The 22113-nt window shown below is 43.3% G+C and overlaps 2 protein-coding genes and 1 long non-coding RNA gene across 16 annotated transcripts in view; 2 read left to right on the forward strand and 1 right to left on the reverse strand.

The window, feature by feature from the left end:
• Positions 1–6022, forward strand: part of gpatch8 (G patch domain containing 8) — a 35191-nt gene extending 29169 nt beyond the window's left edge. For 12 of the 13 annotated variants that reach the window (XM_074656088.1, XM_074656099.1, XM_074656090.1 and 9 more), the window contains 2 exons: positions 815–1218; positions 1318–6022. In XM_074656088.1, coding sequence (XP_074512189.1) covers positions 815–1218; positions 1318–4847 — 3934 coding nt within the window. In that variant the 3' untranslated portion in view covers positions 4848–6022. The remainder of the gene's footprint in view (positions 1–814; positions 1219–1317) is intronic. The other variant, XM_074656089.1, reaches the window with a different exon arrangement.
• An 899-nt stretch (positions 6023–6921) lies between these two features.
• Positions 6922–11571, reverse strand: gosr2 (golgi SNAP receptor complex member 2). The gene is made up of 6 exons (XM_074656112.1): positions 11389–11571; positions 11098–11162; positions 9818–9926; positions 9203–9335; positions 8784–8924; positions 6922–7804 (listed from the first exon to the last, which is right to left on the reverse strand). The coding sequence occupies exons 1-6, from the start codon at positions 11415–11417 to the stop codon at positions 7643–7645; spliced, it is 639 nt and encodes a 212-aa protein (XP_074512213.1). The 5' UTR covers positions 11418–11571; the 3' UTR covers positions 6922–7642.
• Positions 11572–11613: 42 nt separating this feature from the next.
• On the forward strand, positions 11614–21740 carry LOC141780749 (uncharacterized). 2 transcript variants are annotated; one of them, XR_012596719.1, is made up of 5 exons: positions 11614–11932; positions 14038–14113; positions 14807–14966; positions 19723–19875; positions 20109–21740. It is a non-coding gene; the product is annotated as an uncharacterized LOC141780749 (long non-coding RNA). The 2 variants fall into 2 exon arrangements; XR_012596718.1 differs by having other exon boundaries at positions 19723–21740.
• The last annotated feature ends 373 nt before the right edge of the window (positions 21741–22113 follow it).

Genomic DNA, 22113 nt, shown 5'->3' on the forward strand with positions numbered 1-22113 from the left:
GGACGATCCGATCGTCAGCCACGACCTGAGTGCTCACACTTACGTGTAAAATAGAAGGAAAAAAAACACGGCCCATCGGCTCATGAGAGCCGTTCTGGCTGTTGACCGTTGTCAGTAAAAAGATTTGAAAGCTCCGAGGCAGGTGAAGTTTGTTTGCTCGGAGAGGTCCGTACAGGTCACAATGCTAACAAGGCAGAAACGTGCTGCCTTGATCATTTGTGCCATCCTGTCTCCTGAAACATCTAAAAAAAAGAGGCAGCGGCGTAACGTTAAATGGACCCACTGTGGCTAGGAAGCCGTGGACAGTATGGCTTGTCCATTTTGCAGAGAAAATTGGAGGTAAACTAGCTGCGCTTTACTAGCTATATCTATTGTAGCCTACATTGTTATCTTGCTAGCGTTCTCTTATTACTGTAAAAAGAGCAGAAAAAGGCACTGATGTTGGGGAATTGGATCTTGGCTCTGCTTACACTGTGTGAGGACTTACACCCTGTGGACAGCCGACCGAAATTTCTGACATGTCAACGGCCAGTCCGAAGGAGTTGATCGGTCCTCGGTCCCCCGTGTACACTGCGCGGTAAACGACAGCCGACGAAGCTGAAATTCGGTCCGACTCTAAAATTAGTCGTGCGGCTCAAAAATCTGTCCAGAAACGGGCTGAAATTGTACAGTGTATGCCCATCTTTAGAAAATGATATAGATTAGCAATATTTTTAAGGTCTTCTTCTTCTTCGAAGTTAGAATTCCAGTATCATGCAACACTGGTTGGAATCATTTATCTCACATCTCATTGTTGTCATGCTTTTGGTTTCAGTACTCCAGGAAGTGGGCCCATGTTCAAAACTACCACAGTGGCTGTGGATGGAGAGATGGCAGAAGATGGTGACACAACCCCTGAGAACACTGCTCTGACAGACTGCGTCCTGGAAGGATCGCTGGCAGATAAAAGTGAGGAAGTCTCCCCGAAGCCAGGTCCAACCATCAGCTTCTCTCTGGGGAAGAACAGCTCCACCTCCCCGACCTCTAGTGGCGCATCCAAAGTCAGTGTGTCCTTCTCTTTCGCAAAGAAAGCCCCAGTAAAGCTGGAAACGGTAGCGGCAGTATTTGCTGATCATGGAGAGGAGGCTATGGAGGAAGAGGAGAGCCAGGAGGGAGAGAAGGCTGGAGGGCAAGAGGAGACATCTGGCAGCAACACAAACAGCCCTAAGGGAGGATCGGGCGGATCGGGAGGATCGGGAGGATCGGGCGGATCGGGAGGATCGGGAGAATCGGGAGGACCGGGAGGATCGGGAGGATCGGGAGGATCGGGAGGATCAGGAGGATCAGGAGGAGGCGAAGTAGAAGAGAGCGCTGTTGAGGCAGTGACAGAAGAGGTACAGCCGCCTGATGACGGAGCCTCTCTGGCCTCCACTCTCAACAAACTGAAGATGATGATGAAAAAAGAGGAAGGATATGCTGGACAGGAGCCTCAGTACTATCACTATATACCTCCAGCTCACTGCCGGGTAAAGCCTCGCCTCCAGTTTTTGCTGTTTATGAAGGCCACTGATCAGTGTCCCACCAAAGAAGAGGAGGATGAGGAAGAGGGGCAGGAGGAGAAGAAGGTTGAGGAAAGTCCTGAACAGACTGAGCCCGACGTCACAGAGTGCAACACTGAAAAAGAACAAGATAACATCACTTCATCGCCCGACCCAGAGCCAACTCCTCCATCGCCTAAAGTGAAGACGGAGGATGTCTCTACATGCAAAGCAGATACAGCTCCCGTGGTACCCACTTCACCTGCACAAAAAGCAGAGAGCACACAGGATGCTCCTGAGTCCAACTCGGGTCCTAAAGTCCCCACAGGTCCCTTCTTCCCAGTTCTGAGCAAAGATGAGAGCACCACACTGCAGTGGCCCTCGGAGCTCCTCGAATTTACAAAATCTCAGCCTTCCCTGTCTTACAGCTGTAACCCCCTCTACTTTGACTTCAAGCTGTCCCGCAACAAAGGAGTGCGTGCAAAAGCAACAAAGTCCCCTAAGCCTTGTGAAGGGTCTGATGACAAGGGGCAAGAGATGGCTGCCTCAACAGCTGAAGTAGACACAGCTACTAAACCTGGGACCAGCACCGACAAAGACAAGCCGACGACGAAGGGAGAGCCTGGCCAACCAGAAGGCGAGGAGCAAAAGCTTGCAGCTGGCGGCAGTAGCGCCAAGAAGAAAAAGAAAAAGAAGAAGCATAAGAAGTCCGCGAAGCACTCAAAACGCAAAGGAAAAGACAAGGGAGCGAAAGAAGACGCGGAGGGCGAGACTGAGGCGACGCAAGAGAAGCCCAAAAAGAAGAAAAAACACAAACGGAAGAAGAGCAAAAACAAGGCTCCAGATCAAGATGAGGCAGCAGGTGATGAAAAGGAAAAGGAAAAAGAAAAAGAAAAAGAAAAAGAAAAGGAAAAGGAAAAAGCAAAACCGAAGTCAGATGATAAAGCCGTTGCCTCCTCTGTTCAGGTGACAACTGGAGGGGGAGGGGCTACAGGAAGTACAGGAGTAGAACCGGGGAAGAGGAAACGTGCTACTAAGGAAGTGCCTTGCAAGTCTGGAGCAGAGGAAGGAGCCGGAAAAGGCACCGACAAGGTCAACTCCTCAGAGGAGCACAGTGGCTCCAAGCGACAGAAGACTGATTCCAGTGCACCTCAAAGTGCCTCCTGCTCCACCTCAGCCCAAAAGAGTCCCGGTCCTGGTCGACCTCCCAGCAGCGAGAGTGAAGAAGAAGGGGGCTCTAATACTCAGCGCTCACGTCAGCACAGGTCAAGTCCTCGGGAACAACGCCGCCACCGTAGTGAGGAATCAAGGCGGTCCGGCAGCCGCTCTTCAAGGCGAGGGGAAAGACGGGGCAGCAGTCATCGCCGCCACCGTGGTCAAACTTCCCGTAGTCACTCTTACTCCAGCAGTTCTGAGCGCTCCTCAGCGGGCAGCAGCGCCTACAGCCGCAGCCGCCGCAGCTACTCGGACAGCTACAGCGACTACAGCAAAGAGGGCCGCAGAAGGAGGCGCTCCAAACGCTCGTCAGACTCCGAGTACGAGCGAAGGGGGAGCCGAGGACGTAGACGATCCAGGAGACATCAGTATTCCTCTTCCTCCTCAGAAGACTCCCGCTCACGTTCACGCAGCTGCAGCCGCAGGAAGAGGCACCGACGGCACCATCGGAGCAGCTCAAGAAGCTCGAGTAGTTGGAGCCGCAGCACCAGTGCGAGATCCTGGAAGCGCAGCTACAGCCGCAGCCACAGCTCTGCCAGCCGCTCCTCCAGCTCCACTAAAGGCTCTCCTCGTCGACGAGGCCCCAGGGCTCGAGCGGACATTGACGCCCAGCGCAGAGACTTCAACCGCTCTTGCATCTACCGCTCCCAGTCTCCACGTTCATCTTCATCACGAGGCCTTAACCGCAACATCCATTCATCCAGCTCGCAGTCTCTGAGGCCGGGGGGGTCCCGAGATGCAGGGGAACAGAAAAACTCCCTCACTGCACGCCAGCTGCTGGAGAAGGTTCAGTCTAAGAAAAGCTCTGATGATTCTGCCACAGGAACAAAATCTGGGATTAAGATTAAAGACCCACCACAGGGATACTTTGGTCCCAAACTACCGCCGACCCTGGGAAACAAAGCCTTGCTGCCGCTTTTTGGTAAGCTGCAGGCTGGGAAGAAACCGGTGATTCCCCTAACCAGACCTAATGAGGGTCAGAAATCAGGAGCAGGGAAGTGCTCTGAGGCAGAGGTTATCCTAGTAGAGCCTATAAGGGAGTTCCCTCCTCCACCACCACCTCCAGCTCCACCGGTCCAGAAGGTTGAGGAGGCCCCGCAGATCACAGTGGTGCAAGAGGAGACACAGCATCCCGCTGCAGAAACCCAGGTGCACCAAGAACCCCGGCCGTTGTTTGAACAGGAGCCTTCCATGACGATGCCCCAGTACCAAGGAGAACCGGGACAGGACCCCTCTCAGAACCCCATGATGGAGTCCCTCATGCCAGACATGCAGCAGCAGCAGCCTCCAATGCATGCCTACCCTAGTTACCCACCACCCAACCTGGAGGAGGATGGCATGGAGGCAGAGGAGGACGGACTGGCTCCTCTAGAGAGTCAGCCCATCACGTTCACACCAGAGGAAATGGAGAAGTACAGCAAGCTGCAACAGGCTGCCCAGCAGCACATCCAGCAGCAGCTTATGGCCAAGCAGGTTAAGACATTTCCCTCCGCTGCTGCACATGCGGCCGCCGCCGCCGCGGCTGCTGCCAATCTGGCCCCGGCCCACCCTCCCCAAGCCCTGCAGCAGATCCACATCCAGCAGCCCACTATGTCCAATGCCTCCGGCGCATCAATCACCATGGTGCATCAAGCCATCCTGCAGCACCACGCTGCCGCTGCTGCAGCCATGGGCATCCACCCAGCACATGCCCACCACCAACACCCTGCACATGCACATGCACATGCACAGTTGGCCCAGGTACACCACATTCCCCAGCACCACCTTACCCCCATCTCTCTGTCTCCTTTGGGCCACTCTCTTGGTCATTCTCTTGGTCATTCTCTTGGTCATTCTCTGGGACACTCATTGCAACACGCCGGGCTGATTCCTGCCCACCCGACCGCCTTCCTCTCTGGTCAGCCTATACACATCATCCCAGCTTCTGCACTTCACCACACTCCCTTAGCCCTCCACCACTTACCACACGCAGCCCTCTACCCCACACTGTTCGCACAACGGCCCTCACAGGCTGCTGCAGCAGCAGCTCTCCAACTCCACCCACAACTCCACCCACTGCTACACCCAATCTTCTCAGGGCAGGACCTCCAGCACCCACCTAACCATGGCTCTTGAGTAATGATACAAGTGAAGGAGTAAAGTCAGTCACAGCAGCACCCAACCACTGGAGGAAAGACTTCACCTGAACCGGCTTGGTTCAGGGTTTTAACATGGAGTCTTTGCAGCAGGCAGTGAGACATGAAGCTGTCAATAGATGACGCTTTTACTGGCCAACACAGGGCAGAAGTTGTAGCCACAAAGTGGTGCTGCCTGTGTTGAGTTCAAAATTGACATTTTCTTCTGGCTCACGTGAGATCTTTTTTCATGTTTTGCCCTGAATTTCTAAAACGGGGTGCAGATTTAAAGAGACTTCCTCAACACATTGGTTTATATTCCAGCTTGAGGTATATTAACACCACCCGTTTGTTTTTGAATGACACGTCAGAGAAACCACTGGAGTTTTTTTTCCCACATAAAAAAATATTATTCTCAGTTTTTGCTCAATTTGGCAGCCAAAGAGACGTAATGGCTGAATCATGTTAATAGGACGTGGTGGGCAAACAGCTTTGACTCTGTGATGTAACCTTCAGAGACAGACTTCTTCATATTTACTGATATTGTTTATGTTCTCATATGACTACTTGCTCTCTATTGGATCCTTGGTCTCAAATATTTTGTAATGCAGTAACTTGTATATATATCAGTGTGTAATGTGAAGAATCTCACCATATAAAATTACAGCTGTGGTGTCCAAAATCGGTATGACATTGTCACATTAAGACCCCCTCTCTCAGCGAGGGGAGATGTGACGTAGGGGTTTTAACGTCCCTGATGCTCTGAGGCAAAGCTCATGTTCCCTGTGGTGAGGGTGAAAAAATTGCACTGAATATCTGTACATCGAGGTGGTGCGTTCGCATCATGTAACAATAAGATTGTAGTATACTGCAATAATTGTATTTTTCTGTTTTAAGTTATTTTCCAAAATGCCCTTCAAAAGAAGGGCTGTGTTTTGCTTTTGTGTAATTTTGTAAATAAACCTGCTGTAGATTAACCTATTAACATTCTAGAGGTTTAATATCAGAAAAAGCAGATGGATGGAAGATGGTCACTTGTATGTATTTTATCAAGTTTGTTTATAAATTAGCCCGCTTAAGACGGGCTAGGATGGCAAAGGATAGTGATCTGTCAAACAGTAGCAACTCTGTATTTTTTAAAAACTCACTGTTTCGGCAAATAAAATCTTGAGTTGACGTGTGTTTGTTCCATAATATATAGGGTTAATGAAATTGACATGTAAACATTGGATTGTCTTCTATGAGGGGTGGAAGTAACAAAAATTAATTGATAAAAATGGAGGTGATGAAAATGTGTGGGAATTGAAAAATGGAGCCATAAAAATGGATGTGAAATAAAAAATTGAGCTATAAATTATTAAATGATTTGATTAATTTAAAGCCAGTTTGACTAAAACAGTCGTGATGTGATGAAAACAGAGCCATGTTTCATCAATTTCACCATCTTACATTCATTTACAACACAAAAATTGGCATTTATAATTTAAGGAAAGTGGCCTCAAGGGTGGAAGTAACAAAAAAGAATTGAAAAGGGAAGTGATGAAAATCAAAACAATTGACAATTTATCATTATTTACCAATTCACATACATTTTCATCACTTCCATTATTAATTCATACGCATTTTCATCCCTTCCTTTTCTTCAGTTATTTTGTGCCACTTTCACTATATGATAAATGGCAATTTTTGCATTGTGAATGCTGAATATATGATGAAAACAATGAAACATGGCTCTGTTTTCATCATATCACAACCGTTTTAGTCAAATGGGCTTTAAATTGATCAAATCATGCGATCATTTAACACCAGTTTTCATTTCACATCAATTTTTATGGCTCTATTTTTCAATTCACAAGCATCTTTATCACCTCCATTTTTATCAATACATTTTTGTTACTTCCATCCCTCATACAAGAGTGAAGCAATCTCTGCAAGGGTCAGTGTCGAGAATGAAACACTAGATGGTGCCGCAGTTACCCTGAACAGACCTGTGAGAGCAGTAAATCAACAGCAGAGTTGACGCCCCTCACTTTTAACTGTTCCTGTTACCAGCAGAGTCATTTGATGAAGCTATACAGAGGAAATGAAACACATTTTATTATGTTAAGAGAATTAAAATCACTCACATAGTGAGACTAGACCCGAGCTTAAATCCAAAAGAAAACTATATAAACAATTACAAATGAATTGCTGCTTCTATTGTCTTTCTGAACAGATCTTTGTTGCCACCATGTACATAAAACAAAATATTCTTCAGGGAGTATTCTTGAGTTGCAAGGTGAAAAAACATTGAGCATTGTGAGTATTTCTATTTCTCTATGAACCAACAATGCAGAAAGACAACATTAACAGATCCAGGAACAAAACAAAACAAATAGCTTTTCACTGGAGGCAAAAGCAAGTTGAAGATCAGTTTGAAGTATTTTTAAAAAGCCATTGGGGTAAAGTCACGAGTGATTTACAGTTTCAGAGTGGTTTTGATTTAAAAAACAAAAAAATTGATTATGGATTTGTGGCAGTAATCTGAGGCAGCAGACCTATTATAATAACGTTCAACGCTCTAATGGAATAAAATACTGAATGTAATTAAAGTGTTCTTCGACCTTGACCATTTTTCAGGTGCCAAAAATAATTGAAATGATGAAAAACAAACTATAATGGCACAAATTATTTTAAAAAAAATACTCAAATCTGATGTTAAAAAATTCCATTCTGCCACTTTTCATATCATGAGGGATGATGTACTGCAGAAATGTCCACGACTGATCAGAAAACGCCGCTGTGGACGGATGGCGCTCAGCCCAGGTATCTGATCACCAGGAAGATGAAGACGCAGGTCAGCAGCATGCCTCCAATCATGATGAGCTTATCTTGGGTGGCTCGCCTTTCTATCAGTCTCATCACCGTGTTAGACAGCCCCAACATGTTGGCCACATCCAGCATCTTCTTATGGGTCCCCTGAAACAGAGCCATGTAATGATCACGCGTTAGATCAGCAGCATAACAGCCATAAATACACAACATTGTTTTGGAAAATTCAGGCATGAACACGAAGACATTGTAATTATCTGAACTAATTTGTCGTTGACGTTGAGGCCAACACCCACGCTGACGTGGCGCTCCGTCAGAAGTTTCTCATGGCTAGACAACCGGGTCATGAGTGCTAATCAACAGACACACCCTGATAAGAGGAGGCCTGGAGCGAAAACCAGGAAGACCATCTCCTCCCTGGAAACAAGGACTCACCCTCCAGCTGAGCGAATGCACAGAAACAATACGACTATTGTGATCAATGTGGACACCAGAAACCGGGTCAGGGAACATACGATTTAATCTGTAGCTATCCAGGGAGTGTACCGTTCTATTAGGGGTGTCGCAATATACCGGTATTGACGATAACTGTGATATTTTATAAGTGAAATATTGATATGATGTTAATAATACACACATGATAATACTGTGTAAATAATCCAGCAGACAATGGGTTTTTAGTTAGATGCCTGAAATAAGGTCTGTGGTTAACACAAGCTGAAGAGATTTTAACGTTTTGTTCTACAACATAAAATACGTCAGTAAATATCCCACTTGTGAATTTCGAAGCTTTTATATGTCTTATAAAAGGCGGTTGCTAACAAGTGGCTAAATGAGACAACAAGACGTCATCCCGCCGACTCGTCCTCCGTTACACCTCGTTGTGTAAATTTACGTTAATGCGACTGCGGTGTAGTTTGTTTATATCCTAACATTAGCTTTTTACTTCTGGTGATTGCATTCACGCTTCAAAAATCATGAAAGTGGTGTTCATTTATGGAGATTATCTTGCTGAACAAAACGTGTAAGTATCATAAACGTTTGTTTGCCACAGAGCTTTTTTTCTGCAATAATCCAAAACCCAATTTTTTTATTATAGATCTTGTACTAAATCATATGCACACACCTTCAGTGTAGATCTTTGATCTCTGAGACCGTTGAGGATGCTGCTGCCGCTGCCCAGGAGGTCGTCCATGCCTCTGTGTGAGTTGTGCAAGTTGGAGTTTAACTGTAGTGTCTCATCTATGGGGATGGAGGTATCTGCGTCCTATTGAACAAGAACAAACATTTATTTTTAATTCCACATTATTCAATCTTAAGACATTTGTATTTTAGACTGAGGAAACCAGCCTGTATGCCAACAAGACAAAGAGTCAAAGTTCACGGAGCACTATCACGTTTTACCAACCCTCTTTTTATCAGAAGACTTGGACCTCTGAATGCTGGATTCATGCCCATTAAAGTCAACTTCACCTGAGCTTGGTAGCAACAGTATTACAGTATGCAGTTTACTTCCCACCCTGTTTTAAGGTACATCTGGCTTACGTTGGTCGTGAAGGTGCGGCTCATGAGTTCCTCCCTCTCTCTGTCCTGGGCCTCTCTGGCATAGCGTCGGTGCTGGAAATTTTGTAGGGCGGTCCGAAGGTGTTGGACGTCATACTTGAGCTGGTCCACTCGCCTGAGGGAAAGTTGATTCAACTTTAATATATCTCGCAAAACAAAGCAAAACAATGCATCATTGCACCTCATCTGATACGTAATTCTAACTATTTGTAATTGTTGTGGCTGATGAGAAAATGTCTTTCCCCTCAAATCTCATGCGGTTGGAATGACGAGTCTCTCCCCCTCTCCTTAACTTCACTCAGACCCCACTAGAGCTCTACTGAGATCAGAGGAGTGATGTGGGATGGGGTGTACCGTGTCCCCTAAGGCCTGTTTACCCAGATCAGAAATGAGTCTTTGCCCAATGCAGCAGGAATGCTGGTGATGACGGGGCTGCTGAGGAAATGTTTTCATAGAGCCGCGTCGCCACAGGGCAGGACAGGGCTGCTTGTCTCATCTTCTACACCCTTGCCCTGTGCGTTTATGAGCTATGGCTCACCCCTGCTGCCAGCTCGGGGAGCTTTAGGGTCACCATCAACTGACTCACTGCAAACTCACAATTTGGCGTTCTGGCGGCGGTTTGGTGGTTCCTTGCTGGCCAGGATCTCGAGGCGTTCTAAATGGTTGAAGATCTGGTCGATTCTGGCCAGCAGCTCATTCTCTAACACTTGAATGATGAGAAAAAGAAACAAAATGAGAGAATTAATTTCAATCGATCAATCCCCAGCTCCCCCTTTCTGCATGTTGTAGTGTCCTTGAACGAGACACTGAACCCCAAGTTGCTCCCCGAGCGCTGAACAGCAACTCACTCCTAAATGCTTAGGATGGGTTAAATGCAGAAGTGAAATTTCATGTATGTATCTGTATGTATATGATGAATGAAAGTTTAAGTATACCTTTGTTAAATACAATACATTTGCTTGAACTTCATTCAGTTTTCAAGTTGCTGAGACTGTGGGCACCTGTTGTATTTTAAGGTGACTGCAGTAAAATTACTCTCTCTCATTATTAAGCGTATAGGCTTATTATACTATCCTCCTCTGGGTTAAAACACAAGCTGATGTCATAATTTGGGAAGCGGATGAGGAGGAGGAGGGAGGGTTTTGTCTACTGCCTGGCTCCCACCATTATCTAGAAGAAGCCCTCCCAGCTTTCTGTCACAGCAACCCAGCCCTGCTTCTTCCTGTCCTGGCACCAGCAGCCTGACTCACAACTGATTGAGCAGAAAACAATCAAACCAGGGAGAGACACCACCTCCCCCCTCCTGTCATTATACCAAGAGAGAGGCAGCCATAACAAGCAGTCTGCACTGAATAGAAATGAAGAAACTAAAGGAAAGTGGGCTAGAAGTATCGTAAATTCGTGAGCCTGGTTTGATAGCTTAGGCCATAGGCAATCATAGGAGGGAGGAGAGAGGAGATGGAGGAAGAGCCCAGTTGGTGTTGAGGCATCATGGCCCATGCCCAGCCAGTTGAGGAGTTTTTTTTGTTTTTCCTTTCTTCATTTTCCTCATAAAAAAATTCAATAAATTAAAGAAAGAGAAAGAAAGAAAGAAAGAAAACTTTTAAAAGCCAACATAACTGGGCAAGATCAATATCATGTGACTGTGTGTGTGTGTGTGTGTGTGTGTGTGTGTGTGTGTGTGCTTGAGAGGGGTGGTGGGGGGTGACTGGCTGTCAGTCAGTCAGTCAGGGTGCAAATCAAATTAAGGCAAGATTAAAAAGAATAAGATAAAATAAAGTAAAATAAATATAAATAGGTAGATGGCTAAAAGGATGTTGTTTAATAGGCTGATGGATAGAAGTGGTGGCATCAACACTGATAGTGTAACTACTCACAGTGAACTGACTGACGTTCAGTCTTCTCCAGATTTCCCATATAAGACTGAACCTCCTGGATTTGCCTAATCAGAAATAAAACACAACATTAGTGCATGAGAACCAACACGTGGTGCCAAAATACAATGAACATTTACATATCAGCTGTGTGATGATTTAAATGAGCAATAAACCCAAACCCATGCTGACATCAGTGTGATGCACTTAACTACACTTAAACCAGGTAATGAGCTTGTTAGCTTGTTAGCTGAGCATCTGAACAGTTTCTACAGAAGATAGAAACACACTCACTTGTTTGTCTGATGGTAAAGCGACTCCATGTTCCGTGGTTTGTTGTTGAAGCGTTGCCCCTCTTTGTTACGGTGTTTATAACACACCGTTATCCTCTGACAGGTGGCTATGCTAGCTAGCTAGCCAGCTAACGGTAGTGGAGTGTACACGTCATCAGCAGAGCGTTTGTGTACGGAAGTAGGAAACCGGAAGTTCTAACGCGTCACTTAAGAGAGAGAGAGAGGTGAAAAATTATAATTATGTTTTTTTTTTATCATTTCTGTTGTCCTTTTATGTTTGACACAGCTCTTTGTTTATTTTTGCTATGCTTCTTTTGTATGTTAATGTTTTAAAAATGTTCTGCTGTTACTATGGATACTGTCATTTTGAAATAAAAAAAAAAAAGTAGGAAACCGGAAGTTCTGCCGCGTCACCGGAGAGAGAGAGAGGTGGAAAAAATGAAGAGGGCTCACTCTGATACGATTTTTGGACACTGGAAATGTGGTTATGTACTTTAGCTTTAGCTTCCGTAGCGGCTGTTTCTCTGACATTTTTGTGAGGTAAAGTAAGTAATAAGGTTTATTAATTATTATTCTACTATACTTCTTATATTGTGATTATTATTATCGTCGTTAATACTATAGTTTGTGCCCCTCTTTTGATTATACACAAGTTATATATATATATTTTCTTAAATTTACGATCTTTGACTTTGACAAAATGCTGAAGAAACACCACCTAGTGTCAAATGATCACCTGCCACCTGCCAAATAACAAGGTCAATGTTGGCTGTGGCAGGTACAACTTTCAGGTCACCTGCCACCATGGCAGATATGTTTTCCTTATATTAAGAAATATTAGTTTTTAAAAGCAATTCCTAAATTAAAACTAGTCAGGGATTTGAGTATGTAACCATAATTGTATATAGGTGATTTTAAATGATTATAATTTAGACAGGAATGCCTACATGTGTGTAGGAAGTCCTGGTAACCGTACCCCGATCATTGGAGCTCACTACATGGATAATGTCAGGTTTTCAATTTCTAATACTGTAAGGTTACTACCAGGGAATGAAATTAGCACCTGCCACCTACCAAATAAAGGGTAAATGTTGGCTGTGGCAGGTTAAACTTCCAGGTCACCTGCCACCATGACAGACAGGTTTTCCTTATATTAAGAAATATTGGTTTTAAAAAGCAATTCCTAAATTAAAAATATTCAGGGATTAAGGTTACATGATCCATATTTATACTGTCTGTTACCACTGACTAAGTGTTTATTAGGGGTGGACGAAAATATTGAGTATTGCAATATTGTGTTTTGTGATACTGTATTTATTCTCAAAACCCCTGTATTGAATTCTAATTAATAGTTTACATGCAAAGATTAACCCAGGAAATACTTTACTTTATTTGCAAAGATATGCAAATGCAGATCCTACTATTCTGATTGCATAAACAAAGTTAACTTTTTTATGCTCATATTTTATGCATATAGCAGTGTTATTTATACTTATGATAGTTTTCCTAAAATTGGATTTTTTTAAAATCGCAATATATCGCCTTACTTACAGTACCGCAATATTTCGCAATATATTGCATTGTAACCCCTGTATCGTGATACAATACACAGCCCGAGTGTTTATGATTCTTAAGCGTTCTACATAGACTTCAGAAGTGGCAGACAAAACAATTGTGTGGCTAGTAGAAATGTTCAGTGACCTGCCACAGGGGCATATGAGGACAAAACTTAATTTTAGACCCTGGTCAACACCGTTCAGTAGCAGACAAAAATGGTAAGAAAAATCTAAATGTATTTAACTTTATGAATTGTCCTTCTTGGTTTTAATACTGTGGCACATCACTAAAGGGAAATAATTTGCTCTGAATGTCATGCAAACACTGAATCCAGGTATGGTTGCTCACAACACCAACATTTTGATGCTAAACTTCCCAAGTTTAAATCTAGGCTGCAGGCTATATTTTCCATTATATTTATTAATAATAATAATGATAATAATTTTATTTGTAGAGGACTTTTCAAGCACAAAGTGCTTTCCAAGGAAATTCACATCATAGACAGCAGAGTACAATGAAACATAAATAATTAAATAAAAAACAATAGAATGGGAAAATAAAGAAACAAGCATATACATACAATTAAATGATGAATTTTCATACACATCAGCACACAAGCATACAAAAGACTAAAATTCAGCTGATTGAAAAAGAGTTTTAAGACGGGATTTAAAAGTCGTGACAGAGTCTGCTGATCTAATGCTCAGTGGAAGACTGTTCCAGAGTCGGGGAGCCAGTACTGCAAAAGCTCGATCACCTTTTGTTTTTAACCTGGTCTTTGGAACCTGAGGGGCCTGTTTGGACAGTACCGTGTGAGGAGCTCAGTTATATACTCAGGTGCCAGGTCATTCAGAGCTTTATATGTGATTAAAAGCACTTTAAAATCAATTCTAATATTTGATATTCTCTTAAACGTAGTAGCTGACAGGTGTGATAGCAGAGATCCTTTCCTCTAACCCGAGACACACTCTGAGAGCACAGAGCATAATCTGTTGACATGTGACAGGAAAGACTCTGTGAAACATGTCCTGGGGCTATCTTTTGTCAGCTCACCCTGATTCAAGTCTAATAAGTCTATCCTCTTTTTCCACAGATAGGTGTCAGAATACCCCTGCCTGTCCATCCAGAGGCTTCCTTCTCGCCTGTGGTCAGAGTCACCACAACTAATGGTATCAAACTTTTCAGTAATAAGTCACACATCACCATGGAGAGGATGTCTGAGGAAGGTCTGTTTGTGAAGTTGTGTGAGTACTGTGTGAAAGTGGCATGATTGGATTTCCCAGAACGGAGAGGTGGAAATTTCCCAATAGTTCCTTGGTGATTTAGTGGGAAGATAATCATCCTGGGGCGCCGGCTGGCACCATCACAAAACCACATCTCAATCAACCTTGCTGCAACTCTCCATCACCTCGCGATGAAGCAACGCAAGCAACGCAAACTCAAGCATCCTTTAACCTGATTAGTGCAGTGAGCTGTTACAAGCTCCCGTTTGCCAATGGTATCTGTATTTGTTTACCTCATTCAGCACAGCCATCACAGGTTTGGCCCAGACAGTTTTCCGTGGCTGCCTGATGGTACTTGAGTTGATGGTTGTATCTTCAGGCTAGATACTTCTCAACAGAGGTCCTTTTCACCCACCCCCACATGTCAGAAACCTTGAGGTCTGTTCATGCCACTTCTTGCTCTCGCTGTTCACCGTTTTCGGTTGTCATAACACATCCCCAGGGCAGTGGCTGGATGTGCACAGCTTTAACCTGTTGCTCAGAGTTGAGACGGGGAGAAATAAGGCCCCCCTTCGAATCGTTTCCAAACAGTACAGGAGGCACATTTACCTCTTTCTCTTTCTCTCTCTCTCTCTCAAGGTCGCGGGGTTCTCACTGTCTGTCCTTTATCTTTCAGCCCTGAGGAAAGGATGAGATGAGCTTACTGGTTTTCCTCCACACCTGAGCACCACGGGCACAAACCAGACTCCAGGTGTGGAGCACGATCACGCCACTCCAACTGACCGAGAGATCACATGTGGTTAGTTTATCACTATAGTTTAATGCACATTCATTGTGCAAAGTTAGGGTTCTTTCCAGTTGTTACCTCCACCAAGGAAACTACATCTTAGCTCCCATTTGTGTGCATGTGTCTGCTCGTTAGTTATCAGTATATAAGTATTATCAGCAAAATGTAGTTTAGGTATAAAAGTAAAAGTAATCATTATGATAAGTGGCACCATTCAAAGTGTTGTAATCATTATATAGGCCTACCATAAATATAATTGGAATATTATTATCGATTCATTAACATGCACGCAGTATTTTAATGTTATCAAGGGAGAGCTAGATTTCTATAGTATTGGTTAGTTATACGGCTGTCAATCGATTCAAATATTTAATCGCAATTAATCGCATGATTGTCCATAGTTAATTACAAATTGATCGCACATTTTTAATCTGTTCAAAATGTACCTTAAAGGGAGATTTTTCAAGTATTTAATGCTCTTATGGGACATGGAAACATGGGAGTGGGCAAATATGCTGCTTTATGCAAATGTATGTATAGATTTATTATTGGAAATCAATTAACAACACAAAACAAAGACAAATATTGTCCAGAAACCCTCACAGGTACTGCATTTAGCATAAGAAATACGCTCAAATCATAACATAGCAAACTGAAGCCCAGCAGGCAACAACAGCTGTCAGTGTGTCAGTGTGCTGACTTGACTATGACTTGCCCCAAACTGCATGGGAAGGGGAGACTCGTGGGTACCCATAGAACCCATTTCCATTCACATATCTTGAGGTCAGAGGTCAAGGGACCCCTATGAAAATGGCCAAGACAGTTTTTCCTTACCAAAATTTAAGTTTGGAGCGTTATTTAACTTCCTTCGCGACAAGCTGGTATGGCATGGTTGGTACCAATGAATTCCTTAGGTTTTCTAGTTCATATGATGCCAGTATCTTTAAGCTTTAAAACTGAGCCTGCTACAACCTAAAAATCGCAAGTTGCGATAAAGAAATTAGTGCCGTTAAAACGAATTTGCGTTAACACATTATTATTGCGTTAACTTTGACAGCCCTAGTTAGTTTAATCTACAATGTATATTTTAGTTTATAAAATCTTGATCTGAAATGTAACTCTAGCTGCTTAAACGTATGTTTCCTTCTGAGATGTAGTGGATGTATAAAGTATCATAAAATAGAAATACTCGAAAGTACCTCGAAATTGTACTTAAGTGCTTTACTTAAGTTACATTCCACCATTGGTGCTCTTATTTGAATGAAAAAAGTTGTCTAGCAATTGTATTTGTCTAACTTAATGTGTGTTTTTTCCAGATGCAGAAATGTTGAGGTATTCACTGAAATTTTAACAAATTTAGAGGATTGTACTTCCTTGGTGGCCGTCTAAGTGGATTGTCGAAGAATGCTATTTCCTGGCTTTGCTCCTTTGGGGGCTCCAGCTGGAACCAAACCAGATTTAGCGCTGGATCAGTCTCCCTGTCCTGGTTAGACAACATGGCAGCAGAGTTGTTGTTTGGTAGAGGAAGAAAGCGCTCAGTGTACTCCGTGACAACCCACCTCTGTAACACTGTTTTGTTCATCAAGAGAACATAATACGTTATTGAATCACTTCTACACGACATACTTAATGATGTTTTCCAGGCAATATAATACATCATAACTCTCCAATGATTGCCCAAGACAGACAGAGAGAAGAAGCCAATTATGAGGAGCAAAATCGCCTTGGGTCAACAATTTTTGGATACCAGTCATTTTTTGAAGGCACACTGATCTTCTCACTCCCCCCGGGGGAGATGATCCACTCGTCTTTGAAGCGGTGATGAGACGCTGAATGAAAGCAAATGAGGGCCTGTCAGGGATGACAGGAGAAACTCATAAGCTCCCAGTGTCTCACTGGGTTCTGGTGGGAAAAGGGTCCAGAGGCGGGGCGGCACAGGCCCCCCTGGAATCTGATTATACCATTGTAGGTGATAGGTAGTTGGCTTGCTAGTATCAGAACCTCTGTATGACGTCACAAAGTCAATCAAACAACCACAAAGAGATGCAAAAAAATACAAAAAGAACCAAAACGACTATAAAGAGACACAAAACAGCTGTGAAGACATGCAAAACGACTACAAAGAGATACAAAACAACCACGAAGAGATGCAAAACAACTACAAAGAGATGCAAAATGACTACAATGAGACGCAAATCAACCACAAAGATGCAAAACAACAATAAAAAGATTAAAAAAAATGACTATAAAGAGCTGCAAAATGACTACAACGAGATGCAAAACAACCACGAAGAGATGCAAAACGACCATAAAAAGATGCAAAACGACTACAAAGAGACACAAAGCAGCCATGAAGAGATGCAAAACAACCTAAATGAGACGCCTAACAACTACAAAGAGACAAAAACGTCCATGAGGACATATAAAATGATCATAAAAAATCCAAAACTACTACAAAGAGGCACAAAACAGCTGTGAAGAGATGCAAAACAACCAAAAAGAGACGCAAAACAACCACAAAGTGCCACAAAACAACCACAGAGAGATGCAAAATGACCACAAAATGATGCATAACGACTACATAAATGACTGCTGCAGGAGAGGTGGGGGACCTTTTACATGTCTGTGTCCAGGGGCCTGTTGTTGTCTCATAATCTATCCATGGCTGTAGGTTATTTGGAGTTCCAGATACTAGCTATTTACTGATATCATTTCATGTTAGAATACTTAAAGTTGTTTATTTGGCATTCATTTATTGCAATTTCATTTACCGAGTGGAGAAAGAGTTGCCTTTCCCACGGAGAGAAGGTGATCAGCCTCTCGTTCCTCCTCCCAGCTTTATTTAGTCTGACCTCAAAGAGCACAGAGCGATCATACAGCTGTCAGACGCTCACACACACACATCCAGCCCTGTGGCCATACCACCTGTGACACCCAGACCTCTGAGGATGAGAGATGCCGTCCACCCCTGCGGTCGGATTTGGATGACGGCTCAGCCGGGACGTGAACACAAACAGCAGCATGGCACGGAGCGCCACGCTGGGCTTCCCCTGCCTGACAGCTTCCTCCCCACAGTCATGCACCCACTCACAACCACACTCTCTCATGATCAAGTCGTGTGTGTGTCAGTTAGCGTGCGGTTCACAGAGCTCAAAAGATAATAGATTCTGATGGCACATTATTGTGCGTCTGAATCCTTTAATGATAGTGATGATTTAATGAGTGAGAAGAGCACTCCGGGACATAAAGACAACAGACGGCATCATTGTGTAGCTGTAGATATTAACAAGCAATCACAGACGACGTTCCAGACTTATGTTCTGGAGATGTTGCTGGTTGAGAGAACACAAAGCTCTTCCCTTTATCTGTGTTTTTCTGCTTTTGAATATTGTTGAACTGGGAAAGTTTTGTTTTGGTTGTAATGGAGGTCAGTGTGTGTGTGTGTGTGTGTGTGTGTGTGTGTGTGTGCAGCTGAGGCAAAGGCAGAGGAGTACCATAGATTGAGCATAGGGAGTCAGTTATGAAGGTGCATGAGGTCTTATCATGTCCTATCACAGCGGCTGCAATGTAAACCGTGCTGTTGCTGCTGCAGGTGTTTCTGTGGAGCAGCATGGGAACAGACTCCCCCAGGAGTTTCCCAGTGGGGGATGAGGAGGGTTGGGGGGGGGGGAGTGGTCAAGGGAATACCAGCACACATTTTTGCAGGGCATCTTTGCTGTGTGAAATCAATTCACAAGGACTACTTGTGCAGTGCGCTGCCCTATCTCCTGGGCTATATGCTTTGTCTTTAGCCACATCTCTCAAACATCCAGCCCTCCTTTAACCATTCTCTGTTTCTGCCTAAGTTTGTCTGTTGAAGATGTTTATTTATTAAGTTAATTTTAGACACTATTGTTTAACAAAGCCAGCTAGCGATAGTCGTCAATGTGAACTAAGTGAACTAATAAGAAGGCCGCAGCCCCAGTTAGAGTCTCTTTGTGAACAAAGCAGAGCCACAGCGCCGATTAGTTTCATTATCGATCAATCTGTTGATTCGTTTTTTGATTAACCGCCCTGAGAACGGCGGAACCCAACCAACTTTACTATCTTTCAGAGACTGTAGTAGGTTCAGTAGAGCTAGAGTGAAGTACAGATATCAAATGAAACAAGAAAACCTTAAATAATTATCCAAATTTAGGCGAGAAAAAACTGTCATGGCCATTTCCAAAGGGGTCCCTTGACCTCTGACCTCAAGATATGTGAATGAAAATGGGTTATATGGGTACCCATGAGTCTCCCCTTTACAGACATGCCCACTTTATGATAATCACATGCAGTTTTGGGCAAAAAAACATGCATGTGACACACATGTTTTTTTTAATGCAGTATAAATGTGTTATTTCCGCCTATTCTAAAATGATGTATTCGAATATTTCTGCATACTGGGGTCCCTAAACAGTCTTGAATTACATGAATTGTTTATCACTGTAAAGCTGAGACTCTTATGGATCAAAGAGCCTAATTATCTTCATGTGTGATGATGTTAGTCCCCATAGTAGCCATTTAATTTCAGTGAGACCATTTTTTGACCTCACTGTATAAAATGACCTGTGGTGACCTCTAGGATAATCACAGCCTCATGAAACTTTACAACCACAAATTAGAGACCTAGAGCATTCAGAGGATGCTAAAGGATGCCTCTGGAAATAGCGAACTCTTTTTTGTCTGCTTACATTTTGTGTATTAAATCCATACTGTAGTAAATAAATAATCTTTTTTCTGTCCTAAGGTGAAAATCCATCATTTCAGCTCCGCTGCCCGCTCAATTGACCGTCACACATGTATACACCTTCTCTACACCCGTGCGTCTCATCACCCATTGTGAGGAGCTCAGCCACCATCCCAGTCCACCGCAGCCTCTGCGTTCGGCCCCCCCATAGAGGTATGCACTCAGCCTTGTCATAGCTCTAGGCAGTGCATGTTCTTGTTGTGGGTTGAGCAATTGCATTAGTCATTTCACATTCCAAATTCCTACCCCATGCCGTATTCACAACTCTTCACGTCTCTCGCTCGCTTTCCCCCTCTTTTTTTTCTGCACCAAATCCATTCCCCCCCTCATCCTCTTCATCATTTAATTTTCTCTCTGTGCCATGTCGGGGTGTTTGTGGGGATTAGACCCGGCGCTGATGCTATCTGAGCAACCTTCTCGTCAGAGGTGGAAGTCTTGTAGGGTTTAGACCTGAGGCTCAGAGGTTCCGATTACAGGACGGGACGGCGCTTTGTGTCCTTGAGCAAAGTATCTACCAAGCCCTCTACGCCTCAGTTAACATCTACTGTTCTTACACAAATCAGTGATGTATAAACCTCAAAGTTATGTATGTTGCTTTGGATATTATCTTTTTTTCGCCAAGCAAAGCAAATATAAAGCATATTTAAAAAAAATGCCCCGCTGTGCCAATTCATCTTCATCCATCAGAGCACAGTGCAGCGGGGCAGCGTAGTAACCTTTACCTGAACCAGGCCGATGCAGACACAAGAGATAGTGTTACCGCCAGCGTCACCCTACATTGTCTATGTCATTCAGTGTCTCAGGGCGACGAGAAGCTCCAGCATACAGCAGGTAGACTGCCCGCACAGGAAAACCTGACAACAAACACACACTCTCATATCACTCCCACTGAAGTGACCACAGGTGTGCACATGGCAAGTATGCACGCACACACATATGCAAAAACCTTTCTGCCCTCACCTGTCTGCTGTCAGGACTGTTTCAAACACACACACAGGAGCTCGCATATTGCACCCCTTGCTCCGTCCAACCCCCCACCCCGCTCAAAGCAGCAGCCACCCTCGGGGCTTGTGCGTGCGAATCCGGCTGTGGACTCAGCAGCCCCCATCGCTGCACCCCCTCCACTCAGAGTAGTGAGGGAAATGAAGGCTTTAGGAGTTCATTATAAAACAACAACAGCAGCAGCAGGGGATAGGCCTCCTGGGGCCGAAAACTATCCCTTCTCATCCCTCCATCCTCATCTTCCTCCTTTATGTCCCTCAATATCTCATCCCTGCTCTCTGCGACACACTCCTCTCTGTTAAAAAATACAGCATTCATGTTGAATAAAGTTAAATATTGATCCGCAATATTATAATACGACGAGTTAATATAGTGAGTCAGTAGTCTCGGCGTGTGAACCCGTTTGACCTGACGGCTGACGCATTTATGTATCACTGAACTGAAGTTTTCAACTTTATTGTCTAAGAGGGGAAATTAATATTGAAGCAAAGGATACAAGCACAGCTTTATATTGGTAATATAATACTTTTATTAGATAGACAAAAACATATTGTTGCTGTCCAGTGAAAACCACTTATCTCAAAAATGTCAACTTTTTGTGAGCTAAGAAAAAAACATTCTTTTCAGCTTTGTGACATTTTGTTTTGCAGCCAATCCAGATTTTTTTTTTAATAGTGTATTTAACTTTATAACTGGGATAATTTCCTCGACCCCATAAATGAACACTTAATCCATCAGTATCTGACTTTTTTTTTTTTCAATGATCACACTTTAAAGATCTACAAAAAATGTTTTTATTTATTTAAAATTGATTTAATTTAATTTTTATTTTTTAAGTCGTATGTCAGGGAATGTCCTCTTCTGTTGAAAATTGAAAATTAAATTAAAAGTAAATGAAAAACAAAAAAAGGCTGAAGAAAATACTTTTCTTCTTTACTTTTTTTTGCAATTATCACATTTTAAGAATCTGAAAATTTTTTGTTAATTATCTATATTTAATTTAAGTAATTTTTTAATGTTTTAGGTCCTTCCAGGAATGTCATATTCCGTTGAAAATTAAAAAATGAAATAAAAAGTTAAAAAAGTAACTTTCAAAGGATTTTATCTTGATTTTGAGATAGATGAAGAAAAATTGATGATAATTCTCTTTTACATGAGGAAAGCCTTACTTATTGTCATATGGCTGAACTTGAGTGACATTTGGCTCATCTCATAGTTTTATCATGTTTTTTTGTTACATAAAATTGGCAGATTTTTGCCTCCAGGCATGCAGTATACTCATCACACTGTGAGATCATTTGCTCCAACAACATAATAACCTGTACATCCATTATAGAGATTTTTAAGGTCATTGAACCTATGAGAAAAACTTTTGAAATTGGGTTCTCT

Source organism: Sebastes fasciatus, chromosome 13 (genome assembly GCF_043250625.1).
Source record: "Sebastes fasciatus isolate fSebFas1 chromosome 13, fSebFas1.pri, whole genome shotgun sequence".
Classification (NCBI taxonomy): domain Eukaryota; kingdom Metazoa; phylum Chordata; class Actinopteri; order Perciformes; family Sebastidae; genus Sebastes; species Sebastes fasciatus.